The sequence below is a fragment of the Lampetra planeri genome, chromosome 47 (genome assembly GCF_965212315.1).
Source record: "Lampetra planeri chromosome 47, kcLamPlan1.2.h2, whole genome shotgun sequence".
In the NCBI taxonomy this organism is placed as follows: domain Eukaryota; kingdom Metazoa; phylum Chordata; class Hyperoartia; order Petromyzontiformes; family Petromyzontidae; genus Lampetra; species Lampetra planeri.
This window is the reverse complement of record NC_136153.1, coordinates 327,220-341,256: the sequence shown is the minus strand read 5'-3', so window position 1 is coordinate 341,256 and position 14,037 is coordinate 327,220. Positions and strand designations below refer to the sequence as shown.

The window sequence follows — 14,037 nt, the reverse complement described above, 5'->3', positions numbered from 1 at the left end:
TACCGGTAAGGGTCGATGATTGCTGATGTCCTGATTAAGTAATTTGCGGTGTAATTTCCAAACTTGGAAAATTTAAACTCCGATGCTATCACACAACGGCCCCCTCTTTAACGTCCACTGAGAAGCAGACGGTGCGTCATGTTATCGCGGTCGTTACACTGGGTAATTATTGGGGCGGCCGCTGTATTTGAGCCCGCGTCACCGCCACCTGAAGTCGCCTCTACCCACACCGCACGCAACCTGAACACCAACGGGGTTTGTGGTGAACCCATCATACTGATGTTGGGCGGACATGTGCGGGGAGGGATTTAAGAAACCTACACCGTTGCCGGGACATGGAGTCCAACCGGTACCCTCTAGGTCGCGAGTCCAGCACGCTGACCATTACTTCACCGCTGTGGTAGCAGCTCCCTTTGTGTCTCAGTTACAAAAGTAAACATTGTTGCATTTATTGCTCATGCTGTGTCCGTGTTTGAAACCGGTCACCGGGTTTTTACCATGTGTGTTAATGATGTTACCAGTAAACGCAAAAAATACAAATGTTTATGGCGATGCTTGTTCACAAAGCAAGACTCATTTTCAGTGGGGTCCTGCCAAGATTCTGCAGTAGGGAGCAATGTTGCTGCTATGTATAATTCCAATTGAGTAATTTGCAGGTACATGTTCAGTACTGGGACGTTTAGCGATTACCAGTTGCATCGAGTGCGTGAGTGTTTAGCGTTTATATTCTTTATGAAGAGCAGCGTCCCCCATGTAGCGCTGTGAGTGCGTCTGTGCTGATTGCTGCCTGTGCTGGGCTGGGTGGTGCGCAGGGAGAAGAGCTTCTTCTGGACCGTGAAGCTCATCTTCCCACAGAGTCGGGCAGAGTTCACGGAGCGCAGGTAAATGCACCACGGCACACGCATCACTGGCACGTCACACTGCGACAGGAGGCGTCACGCACGTCACACGTCACACTGACACACGTCATTACGTATGTCGTAACATGTTACACTGACACATGGCGTCACATCACACTGATATACAACGCCACACTGATGCATCATCAACAACTGGCATTCAGCACTAAGTGGCGGTGGCGTCACCGCAACACTTGTCCCAGGCTAGGTGCACTTTAAGGCCTGGAAGTCACAGAACAGACCCAGGTGCCATCGGTTGCATGACTGAGACGATTGGCAGATGCATCAGCTGTACCCTCTACTATTCCAACTTGCAATTTTTTAGCCACCCGGCTCTCTGCTCGTTGTTGTGACCATTGCTCCTCTGCCCTCCATTGTTGCTGAATGGCGACTGCCTCCAACTCACGAGCAGAGTCCTTCACGAGCCACCTCCACAGAGGCCAATCTTGACACCACTGGTACCAGTCATTGGCAAGTCCACTTAGTTCCTTATCCTCATACCATATCATTTGATCTCTTCTCTAGTCCATGCTGTGCCCATTTAACCCCCTCTATCTGGCCGAAAAAAATCTGTGTGGGCTACTTGACCCAGCCAATGCAGCCTTGCCTGCTGGAGGGGCTCACTGATGGGACATTGTCCAGATTTTTCAAGGATTTGTGAGTTCCTCACACAATTCAACCTGGTTAAACCCATGATGGATCATAGTCACACCAGCCTGAATGTTTCTAACCAGTGAAGATGTTCATTTCAGGGGGGGGGGGTTATGTTTTGCAAGCATTGAGAAGGGAGGGCATGACTGTGGCCGAGAAGACTGAAGTTTTGTGTGGAGTGACAGACCAAGTCACTTCCACACAGCATTTTGCAGATAATGCCTCCCAACTGATTTGGAGTGAGACCTCTGCTGTCAAACCGTAGCTGGTCATAAGCACACTGCCCAGGTATGGACATTTTTCTACTCTCTCCACTGTGTTGTATATATTCGGTTTTGAAAAAAATAGAAAAATAATAACATTTAATGAAAATTTTACAATGTGTAATTCCAAATGTATGCAAATTTGTGTAATTATGCAAAATGGTGGTATGCTAATTAGGAAGGTGTAATTGTATTAAGTTATGCAAGTGTATGTGCTTATGCTAATGTATGCAATTAGATAATTAGGCTATGCTTCGTTGTCTAGGGTTGTATTATCAACCGGGATAATACAATGAAGGTGTAATTGTATGAAGTTATGCGAGTGTATGTAATTGTGATAATTAGGCTCTGCTTCGTTGTCTAGGGTTGTATTATCAGTCGTGATAATACAATGATTCTCGTTTAAACTTTTACTGATTATGTTTTCATGTGTTCATGTCGGGTCTTAAAATTCAGATCTCACAACAGGAAACAGTTCTTATAATTAAGATTATTATGCATGAACTTAGGAAGGCACCACCCAGACTCTTCTGTGTTAAGCAACTTTAATATCTAAAAACACTTTAACATGCGAACACTTATGCTCAGAATTGTTAACACGGTACTCCTCGATGTCCTACTCATTAATCCTTACATTTAACCCTCAATGGTTACGTTTGTTAAACTGGGTAACAGAACAATCGGCGAATTCCTCAGAGTTGAGCGAGCATACACGGTGATAGGAAAAAGTCCTTGATATTAATGTGACAATATTCATACAAACATGTGACTAAAGCAAAAGTAGTTATCAATTAATTGGTAAGATTATGCAATTAACGAAAACAAATGACTAAAATACTTCTCAACAATCGTTTTCATGTAACTCGAATGGCAGAAATGCTTTTAACAATCAGCTGATATTTAACGCACCACCTTGGAACGGCAACCCTTCTTGAAACACAATGATAACTTTTTGGAACAATCTTATTGGTCCCTATATGCGCGGTATGTGTGTGTCTTCTTTGCCACTTGTTGACTTGGCGGCTTACGCGGTACAGCGTTCCTTGTACTGAAAATACCTCGGGTTCCCGGCAGGGACGGCATGTGTTTGTATTGAACACATGGCGCTCTTGCATGTGCTAACACTCTTCCTCTTGGCGTTACCAGCTCTCTCCTCTGCTGGTTGGTTGAGTTAGCGCGATGCTCGCGTAGGCGGTGCGCGATGATTCCGTTGTCAGATAGCGCTCGCAGCTCGTCTGCTGGTCGCCGTTCCTCACTCTTGTCTTGGTTCCCAGCTGGTGCTGGTCGGTGTGTGTGTGGGTCAAACCCACGGTGCCCTCGCCGGCGCTCTTCTCTTCCTCATGGGCAGCTGGTCAGGCTCTTTTCACTGCTCCATGCTCTCTCCTTGCAGGCAGCTGCCATCTTTGCTGGCACTCAGTGGTGCCTCTCCCCTTTGGCGTGCAGCTACCAGCTTCACGCGGGCACCCGGTGGTGTCTCTCCTGCCCTCCTTCAGGGCCGCGCTGGCTCAGGCTCTTTCCACTGCTCTGTGCTCTCTCCATGCTCTCTCCCTTTGCATGCAGCTGCCAGCTTCACGCAGACACCCGGTGGTGCCTTTCCCGCCCTTACTTCAGGCTGCGCCAGCCAGCTGTCTCCATGCTCTCTCCGCTGCTCCATTCTCTCTCTGTGCTGTATTTCTCCGTCCCTTATCTCGAATTGCGAGGGGGTTTCTTTGTCAAATCTACTTTGATCGATAGCCATACTTTTTGTGTGATCTGTTGAGGGGTTTGAGTACCACCAGGGCATCTTTCCAATCCTGTGGAACCCATCCATTGGTCTAGACCAGGGGTCCTCAAACTTTTTAAACAGGGGGCCAGTTCACTGTCCCTCAGACCGTTGGAGGGCCGGACTATAGTTAAAAAAAACTATGAACAAATTCCTATGCACACTGCATATATCTTATTTTGAAGTGAAGAAACAAAACGGGAACAAATACAATATTTAAAATGAAGAACAAGTAAAGTTGAATCAACAAACTTGCCAGTATTTCAATGGGAACTATGGGCCTGCTTTTGGCTAATGAGATGTTCAATGTCCGGTTCCATATTTGTCACTGCTAGTCGTAACAAGTGATGCAAGTGTGCATCCGTTAGTCTAGATCTGGTTGGAGATTTCAAATGTTTCATTCTGGAAAAAGTCTGTTCACAGACATAAGTGCTGCCAAAGATGGTTGCCATTTTGAGTGCATGGTTCCTGAGATGAGGATATGTCTCAGAGGGGAGAGATGCATAGAAATTATGAAGGCTGCTTGACTTGAATGCGTCTTTCAGAGAGTCACAATTCTGCAGTTCAGCCAGTTCCATTTGGTAAATTGTATCCACATTTTCAATGTCAATAGAAAATGGGTTACGGAAAAGCTGTATGTCCTGTTCATGGAGATGAAGCTCTTTAAATCTAAATTGGAACTCCTTTTGCAATTTTTCCAGTGAATCCACACATGTTTTGTTTGGGAATGCAACCAATGGTTTTTCCGCTAACAGATTTTGAGTTGTGGGGAGATGGCAGAAGTTTTCCTCCTTCACTTGTTTGATGAGGAGGCCTAATTTTACTTCAAATGCTTTGACATGTGATTGCATATCACAGATGAGCTTCCCCTTTCCTTGAAGTTGCACATTGAGACTGTTGAGTAGCTCTGTTACATCTGTCAGAAAGGCAAGGTGCCATTTCTATTCTGCATCATTGAGCTCTGGTACCTCTTTGTTTTTTGAAAGCAGAAAAGCTGTAATCTGTGGAAGTAAGTCATAGAAACGTTTCAAAACTCTCCCTCGACTCAGCCAACGGACTTCTGTGTGGTACAGAACATCTTCATAGTCAACATTTAGCTCAGACAGAAATTCCTGAAATTGTCTGGTTTAGTGCATGAGCTCTAATGAAGTTAACACAAGATACCACAATTTTCATAACAGAGTCCCACTTCAGTGATTTACTACACAGCGCTTGTTGGTGGATGAGGCAGTGTATGGCTATTGGATGAGAATGGTTATATTTGTCCATCTCTTGGTTAATGAGAGCAATTACTCCTTTCTTAGACCCCACCATGCTAGGAGCACCATCAGTTGTCACACTGGCTAGTTTAGCCCAGTTCAGCTCCAAACCATTCACAGTTTGGCAAACCTTTTCATAGATATCCTCTCCTGTAGTTGTTCCTTTGATGCTTTTCAGTGCAGCAAGCTCTTCTGTGACTTCGAAATAGTCATTCGTCCCACGAATAAAAATTAGAAGTTGTGCAGAATCACGAACATCATTGCTTTTGTCGAGTGCCAAGGAAAAATAGGAAAGTTTTTTTGTGGAGTTTTGCAAATGCTGATGCAAATTGTCTCCCATTTCTTCAATCCTCCGTGTAATTGTAGGTCCTGAAAGACTCACTGTACTAAATAAATCGGCCTTCTCTGGACAAATCTCTTTGGCAACAGAAAGAAGGCATTCTTTAACAAATTCTCCCTCCACGAATGGTCTGCTAGTGCACGCTATTAGCTTGGCAACTTGAAAACTTGCTCGCAGTGATGAAATATTTAGCTGCTTCTGCTTCACAAAAGTATTTTGCTGAGTTGTTAATGTATTTTTCAGTTTTAATATTTTATCTTTTCTCACTTCTCCGACCAAACAATCATATTTATCTTTATGTTGAGTTTCATAGTGTCGACGTAAATTGTACTCTTTGAACACAGACACTATGTTCTGGCATATCAGACACACAGCTCTTTCCTTGTACTGCATGAAAAAGTAATCATTAGTCCACTGTTCTTTGAATATCCTACACTCCGAGTCAATTTTTCTCTTTCTTGACATCATTGTTTCCTAGGGAGTCAAAATTGCTATTAGTAAAATACCAATATATATATACAGCGCTACAAGAACAATATACCAGCAATAACTTTGCCCACACAGAGACATACAGACTGGACTGCCCATCAATGCAGTCTGATTGGGGGAACTCCGCTTTTACCCCAGGCTCACACTGGTGCGGGTGCCATTAAAAAGTTAATTACACCTGCAGTTTTGTTCACAGATCGCAGTGCGATCTGCGAACTCGCATAGGAATCTGATCGCATGGGGGAGAAGCCCCATGCGATCCGATTCCACTGCAGGAAAAAAGAAGGCACATGTGCCTTTTTTCTTCCGAATCTAATGCAAGTTCAGCCATACAAGCATATGGCTGAACTCGCACTGCTCAGAGATCGCAACAGTATGAACCGGGGCTTACACAACATACAACATATAACCTCATACAACTGAATAGCAATCAGAATATAAATGCACTTACTGTCATTTAAATTGGGTTTCCTACTCCTCGGCTGTCTGTCACTGACCAGCACGGGAAAACAGCAGGCAGGCCCTCAAGAGATCAGAGATCACTCTCGATCATTTACTCAGCGGTGCGTGTGCTGGGGATCTACATCTCCAGCACACAGGAATATCACTGGGAGTGGAGCCGAGGGGCAAGTGAGGGAGCTGAGGGAGGGAGAGCCAGTCAAGTGCAGCCAGGGGAGGGCTGGCAGCCTTAGGCCTGGGGGGCAAGTCCAGTCAATTGGCCCATTGAACCATTCACCAGCGCAGCCCAATGAGTACCCACCGCCGCAGCTCAATCAGTGCCCACCGCCGCAGCTCAATCAGTGCTCACCAGCGCAGCTAAATCAGTGCTCGCCACCGCAGCCCAATCAGTGCCCACCACCGCAGCCCAATGAGTGCTCACCAGCGCAGCCCAATTAGTGCTCACAAGCGCAGCCCAATTAGTGACCATGGGCTGGATAAATGTCCTCGGCGGGCCGCATGTGGCCCGCGGGCCGTAGTTTGAGGACCCCTGGTCTAGACTGTTATAATTATGTCATATAGGGCAGTCTGCATACTATCGCCACCCCTTCCTCAGCAGTTAGCTTGGGAGATCACCTCTGCCCAGCGCTTTTTCTGGTCTCAGACTTCCAGCCACTCACAGAGGGTGATTACTTATTCCAATATTTGAGGCACCGCAGCCTGAGCAGGATCATCCCCACTTTGCCCCATAGTGTTTTCTGGGCTGAGGGGCCCTCCCCCAAGACCTCACAGAAATGCTCAGCAAACCTGCAAACTTCTTCTTCTGGGGTCAGAAATTTGATCACCTTTGATTCTTCTAAGGATGGTGAATAGGTGTTGCGCTGTCCCTTTTTCTCAACCAGCCGAACACCTCCATTAGTCAGGGTCTCTGTGGAGGTTTGTACCGCGTACCAAAAGCAGCCATTGCAGCTGCATGAGCCACAGTCCTAAATCTCACCCGTTTCCTCTCGGCATCAGAAGGAGGGGGACAATGCTATCCCCAGCTGCAAGCGATGATGAAATTCTCGCTTGAAACATTCATCAGCTAGCTGAGACCATGCCACTGTGAGTTTGAATGGGGTACTAGATGTACACCAAACCACCTCAGTGGAATAATGTCAGGTGCATTTTACAGATGAAAAGCTGATGGTGAGTGAGCTGATGGTGAGTGGGCAGATCCGCTCCACATTAGGTCCTGGTGTCAAGGACATGGGCCTGCATCTAATGTTTTGTCACTATATCGTCTAGCAGATGTTCTTGGTCTGACCTGACGTGCATTCATGATGTTCTTTGGATGCCTTGATTCCAGAACAGCGTGTTGGTAATTACAAGCCGATGGGCTGGACAAATGTCGAGCAGCCTCTTACGATTGTTATTGAGTAGATCTTCTAATCACTCCAGCCCAGGTTCCAATGTCATGACCCACTCGGACATTAAAGTCACTCAACAGGATGATCTCCTGAGGGGCCACTTTAGCTCGCACCTGTGACAGGAGGTCATTAAAGGCATGTGACCCATTGGCCTTGTCTGCATCCCTCCACTGATCTTCATCTTCGATTGGGGCATAGGCCACCACCACCATTCCTTGCCTGCCGTTGATGGGGAGGCGAGCCCACAGTAGCCTAGAACTTACAGCTTCCCACACCTCACCGCCATGGTTCGACGCCTCCTTTATTCTATTGTTCAGAATAAGAGCCACTCCCTAGTCTTCTTCCCCGAGTAGAGGACTATCCAGCCCCCATATAATATACTGGAGCCAGAGTCAGCTCACCGGACCTCCTGAATTCCACAGATCCAGGCGATACTGGTCCAGCTCCTTACAAAGGATTGGCAGCCTCCACAGTGAACATTAGAACATTCCACGTGGGCACTCCCAGTGGTTTTTTGCCATTTGTGGAAGAACCCAGAGGTTGCAGGTTGAGTCTCCTGGCTCCGCCAAATGGGGTTTGGTCAGGAGACGTCATACACGCCTGTTCCCCCGGGGCCTCCGGCACATGCTTAGTTCGATTTTATCATGTGGTTTCATGGTAATTGAATTGAAAGTGGAGGGGTTACCAGTGCCTCGCACCCGTCCAGAACTCCTGTTGGCCGCTGTGGTGGCTAGGAGCACCATGAGGTGAACAGCTGATTGGAATTCCCCCCCCCCGCCCCTTGGCTTTGCTCCCAACCAACACATCGTCACCATCCGGCACCACTAAGGAGGTAGGGAGTGGTTGTTTTTGCCGGACCACACGCATCGTACTGACACGCGGCATCGCACTAACATGCAGCATCACACACGTCATACTGTGATACAAGGCATCGCACGTCACATTAGCACACGGCGCTGCTGTGTTTCGCAGGTACAGGCTGTTGTAGGGGCGATGATGCCACGTGTAATATCCAACTGACTATTGTTGTTTTTCATTCCATCATCGTTTCCCAAGCAAACAAAGCAAGAGTGCATTGATCTGTAGAGCTTAGTATTGGTGTCCAGTGTCTGGTGTCTGTGTGTGTCTATGTATTCAGGGTGGCCGGGAGCCAGAGCCTCGCCGATTTGCTGACTCGCTACGTGGGGACTGACCATGTAGAGCCAGTCACACGACAAAGGTGAGGACAATAATGGGTGCATAGAATGTCACAGTGGAGAAGGAGAGCGTGCAGGCTGGCAAGTTATCCAGGGGTCCCACTCAGAATGGCATCGTACCGTGCGGGAGAGAAGCTGTTGGTTAATCATCCACATACCAAGACAGAGATCCAGACATCTAAATACAAAAGCCACTGGTACCACCGCATGTCACTCCCAATGCTCTTTACCCTCCGCCAGGCCCCACAGCTTCTGCAGCTGCTGCACAGCAGGCACGCCGCAATGTCCCAGCATGTGTACTGAGACTCGTATAGAGGCCCCATAGATTATCACAAAGACCCATAGACTCGCACAGAGATCCATACAACTGGCACCATCTAGTTAGTGCTTTTATTCATTTTATTTTCTGGGCTTGTGGAGACCACTCATGCCTATAAAACTATAAAAAAAAAATATTTTACGAGGTAAATTCCACTGAGCTATATAAATATTTTTAAGAGGCAGACCACAAATTATAGCTCAACAAAGTGCGTATCATGTGGAAATTTATCGTGGCTAAATACTCTAAACACTTGTTTCTAAATGTGGAGAGAAAAACTCGAGGACCCGGAGAAATATCTACGTGACCACGGGGAGAGAGACATGCAAACTCAAAATATGCAGGTGCCAGGGTTGGGATCGTGCCCACGACCTGCTTATCAGGCGAGGAAGTTAACATCTCGCCACCGTGGCTGCCCTCGTCGATCCTACTGCACACGTTAAATACCCAGTGAAACTGGTTTTGTCTCGTGAAATGAAATGACCCAAAGGGATGTTAATTGACAGAAACATTCAATTGGATTTAGGCCCATCATTACACTCGTATGTAAGTACGAGTCTAATACAACTGCAAGTGAAATTATACAGAATCAACAGCTTAGCATCAAATTGTGGTTTAGACAAAATGGTAACTATAGACATTTTTGACATAAGAACTTACAATTGCCAAAAGGATGACGTGATAATATCTTGTATTTGTAATGAGAGAGCGCCATCTAAGGGACGACGAGGGGTAATTGCATAGTCACTGCTGGGTAACTAATATCCAATCAGAAGGAAGGGTTCCATCTGGGCCAAAGGTAACGGGCGGAGCTCGTGGGTATGTACGGGAGCCATCGGGGAAGGTTTCAGGAGGGGGTGTGGTGTGGCTAGAGGCGGAGCTTATCTCCGCCGAGAGCAATATAAGGAGAGGCAGTGAGAGGACTCTGGGTCGGTGTGGGGAGCCTGGAGTCCGGACTACATCATCACCTACCTCTACCCGCCACCGGTCACGTGGCGGGCTCTGCCAGCGAAGCCTTCTCTCCTCCCAGCGCGCCGCCAGCCAGCGGTGAGCATGGAGAGAGAGACATGCCGCGACGGTGGAAGAGGGAGAGCGCGCGTTACGGCAACAGAGAGAGGGACGCCATCCGGAGAGAGAGCGGAGCTGTGCAGTTGTCGTTAATAATGAAAGACGCCAGTCAACATTCGTTGTGAAAGTGCTTTATTACATATTCATCCAGGAGAGACTATTTGAGTCTTAGGACTCCTTTTGTCAAGAGGTTCATGCATTGAGATATTTTCCTACAATTCCAGTCAAGAGTGGAGTTCTTTGTGTCCTGTGAAGATGAATGTTCAACTTGCTGAGTGGCCCTGATCCAGTTGTTGTCATACTACACTGCTATGGTGGGGCCCAGTCTTTGCAAAGCACAGATCGTATTATAATGAGGGAAAACAACACGTACCAATTGTGTTCTGTATTTCAGTGTTTTATAGGCTTATAAGGAATGATCGTGCCAGGAAATGGTCCTGGCACGATCATTCCTTATAACGCCCGGTGAGGCTTTCCTGGCTGAGCAAGCCCAGTCGCCATTATCCCCAGCGAGGGGTGATGACAACGTTGAACTAGTGTTGTGATGATCACAGCCCTCAGTCGCTTGGCCTGGGCCTCCACCCCCCGGTGCGTGTGTGTGTTTTGCGGTTTTGCTATGTGCAGGCTGAGGGAGTACAACCGCGAGCATGCACGCAGCGTGAGGCTCTTCATGAAGGAGGAGTGCCAGCCGGCCAATGCCGCGAGGTTCGACTGCGCGTTTGCACACACAAGTGTGCCTTCCCTCCTCGGTGCTCACGGTCCTGTAGCTGCCACACAGACGCACTGCGTAATCCACTTAGGCGGCCACTCAGCGGCGGAGGGAACGGCTCGCAATTGGAATGTTGTTAGTTTACATCAACCCATCATCCCTCCAGGACGATACAATTAGTTCCACTTTGTGGGAAAGACCAACAATGTACTGTGAAGAGGGCTCATCCTTGCCATTTGAATGTGGAATTCCCACCACTGGCTCTGCATCGTTGTAAACGGGAGATGAGCAAGAACTCTAAACTTTGACTAAAAGATGAGGGAGTGTAAATTGGCAATCAAATGCGGACCACGCCCCCTTTAAGTGCAGCGAGTCCAGTTCAGCTGTGCACCGGGGTTGGACGCAAGCGAAGTAATGCAAACTGTATTCTTTGGATCTTTCGGTAAGTCACGTAGATGTAAAAAATGAAAGTAAATCAAAAATACGTCGTTTCGATCACAACACAAGCGATCGTCATCAGGAAGAAAAAGGGTAACTAGTGCAAACTAGTGCAAACTAGTGCCCGTGCATGCGAGCGTCGGCAGAAGAGTGTGCGGTGACTCCCTCTCCTGGAATCGAGTATTATGCTCATCCTATGTCGAGTCACGTCCCGAGAGAATTGAGTGGAAGTTTCACGATTTCGCTTTTGTATTTGGGGGCTCACGCACTGACAAACTGGGTGTATACACCCCTCCTGCGCCGCCATCTCTTGCAGGTACCACGAGTTCTTGGCAGACCTCTCCCTGCAGGAGAACCTGCGAGGCAAGACCATCGTGGAATATCCAGTGCTGCACGTGGTGATCGCGAGTCACGTGCACGCCTATCCCACACTGTCAGGTTTGAATAAATCTGTAGGTCCCCTACAGTTTCATCATTGGGGTTACTATGCTTTTATTTACAAAGAAAATTGCTCTCTAAGGCTCAAATTCCTTCTCCAGGAAGATCCTGCGGAAGTGGGGCAATGATGTTACGCGCAATACCAGTTGACTACTTTGCACATTATACATGTTCTTATTTATCCGATGGCCAGTGACTTGAAGGCGTTTGTGTTTTTGCTTTGCGGCAGATGCGTCTGGAGATATTAAGACCGAAGAGGCTGAGGTGGAAAGTGGAAAGATTCAAGTGGACACGGAATAACCTGGAGCGTTCACTTCCTCTTCCACTTTGTTCCACATAGACTGACTCGGCAAAAGCCTGATGGGGTCTGGTCAAAGGGTTCTTGGGCTGGGCCTTTGTGTGGAATGTCTCAGGCTGATGCCACCCGCCCACCTACTGCCTTGACGTGTAGCCGCAGTCGCATGGAATCTTGTGATTTGCTGCTCAAATGTACCGAGAGGTATTGGTGCTCATCTCTTATTCACAGCCCTTAGCAAGGGTAAGTCTATGTGTAGGACAACCACTGTTGATCGTCGCTACAAAGTGGTAATTGTTGTTTCGAACCCAGCCATGAGGGATGATGGGCTAAGCCAAATCTCAACAAGGAATTGAACTCGGAACCTTCCAATTGCGAGCCACTCGCTCTACAGCTGAGTTATCTTGTTCGTGATGAAGATCATACATTCACCATCATTATAGGATGTGATCAATCTACTGCTAGATGAAGATCTCCAAAGCCACGTCTCATGATCCCGCATTGCAACAAGCAATCCAGCAACTGCACACGAGTTTATTTCATCCTTCATTGGCTCTTTTCTCAGTGGATGATGTCCTCTCACACGTGTTCCATTCTTTGCCTGCCGCTCCCGTTATTGTTCCCGACTCGCGTTCATCCCAATTAGTGATGGGTCCTGCCCAAGCCCACTTTTCCTCCGTAGCATGTATAGCATTATTATTATTCAGAAAAGCCTCATTGAGTCTCAAGACTCTTTAATAAAGAGGATCCTGCCCAGTTTGCAGGGGTGATCTGCCTCTGAATGTAATCCCAGTTGAGTTATTAGCAGGTCATTTTTCCAGTATAACGATGTTTGGTCAATACCATTTACACTGTATGGCGTTTCAGCTATGGGAGGAAACTAGAATAGCCAGAAGAAACCCGTGGCATACCAGGGAGGAGAAACGGACAAAAGCGCCACGCGCAAAGGCGCTCGGGTCGAGAACTGAACCCAGGTGGACATCTTGCTGTGAGGCACAAATGTTTCCACTGCGCCACCATACCCACCCATTAACCTGCAAGTGGTCTCTAATACATTTCTTCCTTTGTCCCAGTTTTGTGGCCAGGCAGGGCCACGTCTCAGTGTTTTGATGAATCGGCATAGAATCATAGCTGTGAAACACCACGAATGAAGCTCATATCTCATCGGGTCTGTTTTAAATATTAAAATGTTTTTATATTATTGGTGTTTTCTTCTTCGTTGCGATGAGGCAGAATATTGCGGGGGCGTGTATTGGCATCGGTTAATAAATCTTTGCTACATTCATCCTGAACGCTGCCTCGAAAGCGGGGACGTGCTCTGAAGAAGAGCCACTACCCAAGACGTCGGCCCTGATACTCTCATTGCACACTTGATGTACTGGGAGCCAGCCACCCGCAGTGTTGGAAGTGGCATGTGCCGCAACCTTGTGTTGCGAGTAGCTCGTGGCCATCTTGGAGGAAACTTTTTGAGGCCATAAATATCACAGGAGCACGGTCTGGGAGTTGATCGGGGGGGGGGGGGTTGGGGGTGAGTTCCAATGGGGGTCCCGAGGTCGGTGGGGAGGGCTTCTTGGGGTGTTGGGAGAGCGGTTCTGGGGGGGTGGGCACCAAACAAAGATCCCCCGCATATCTTTAACAAGATGTATGGGAATACATACACCTCCGATTATCACGGTTGGCTACGTACGGGCAAGTGCTGTTAGCGAGCGCCTATGAAGGCCGGCATGGCACACGAGGAGCTGGTTGACCCGGACCATGCCCGACCGCCTTTGTCTCTCCAGTGGCAATGTTTACACACTACCAGCTACTCATGTTCAAGGCTGAGTCGACCGATGAGAGGCCCAGGAATGGTTCATATATTCGCCCGTTATTGATCATGAGCGGGAATTAAACTCGCATTACTTTTGTTGTTGACGTCACATTTTGGTCTTGATGACATGTAATTGCTGTTGCTACTACAGTCAGTAGATATCGATGTTTACACCGCACTCGCTACTCATTTGAAGCTGCCTTCAGACATATGGCTACACTTTAATGCAGTTCAAATAAAACACGTCAGCACAT

The 14,037-nt window shown here is 47.6% G+C and overlaps 1 protein-coding gene across 2 annotated transcripts in view; it reads left to right on the top strand.

Annotated features, from left to right (window-relative positions):
- The window catches only part of ZNHIT6 (zinc finger HIT-type containing 6), a 35,711-nt gene extending 22,537 nt beyond the window's left edge, over positions 1-13,174 (top strand). For both annotated transcript variants that reach the window (XM_078615370.1, XM_078615371.1), the window contains 5 exons: positions 813-881; positions 8,649-8,729; positions 10,718-10,798; positions 11,557-11,678; positions 11,908-13,174. In XM_078615370.1, coding sequence (XP_078471496.1) covers positions 813-881; positions 8,649-8,729; positions 10,718-10,798; positions 11,557-11,678; positions 11,908-11,978 — 424 coding nt within the window. In that variant the 3' untranslated portion in view covers positions 11,979-13,174. The remainder of the gene's footprint in view (positions 1-812; positions 882-8,648; positions 8,730-10,717; positions 10,799-11,556; positions 11,679-11,907) is intronic.
- The last annotated feature ends 863 nt before the right edge of the window (positions 13,175-14,037 follow it).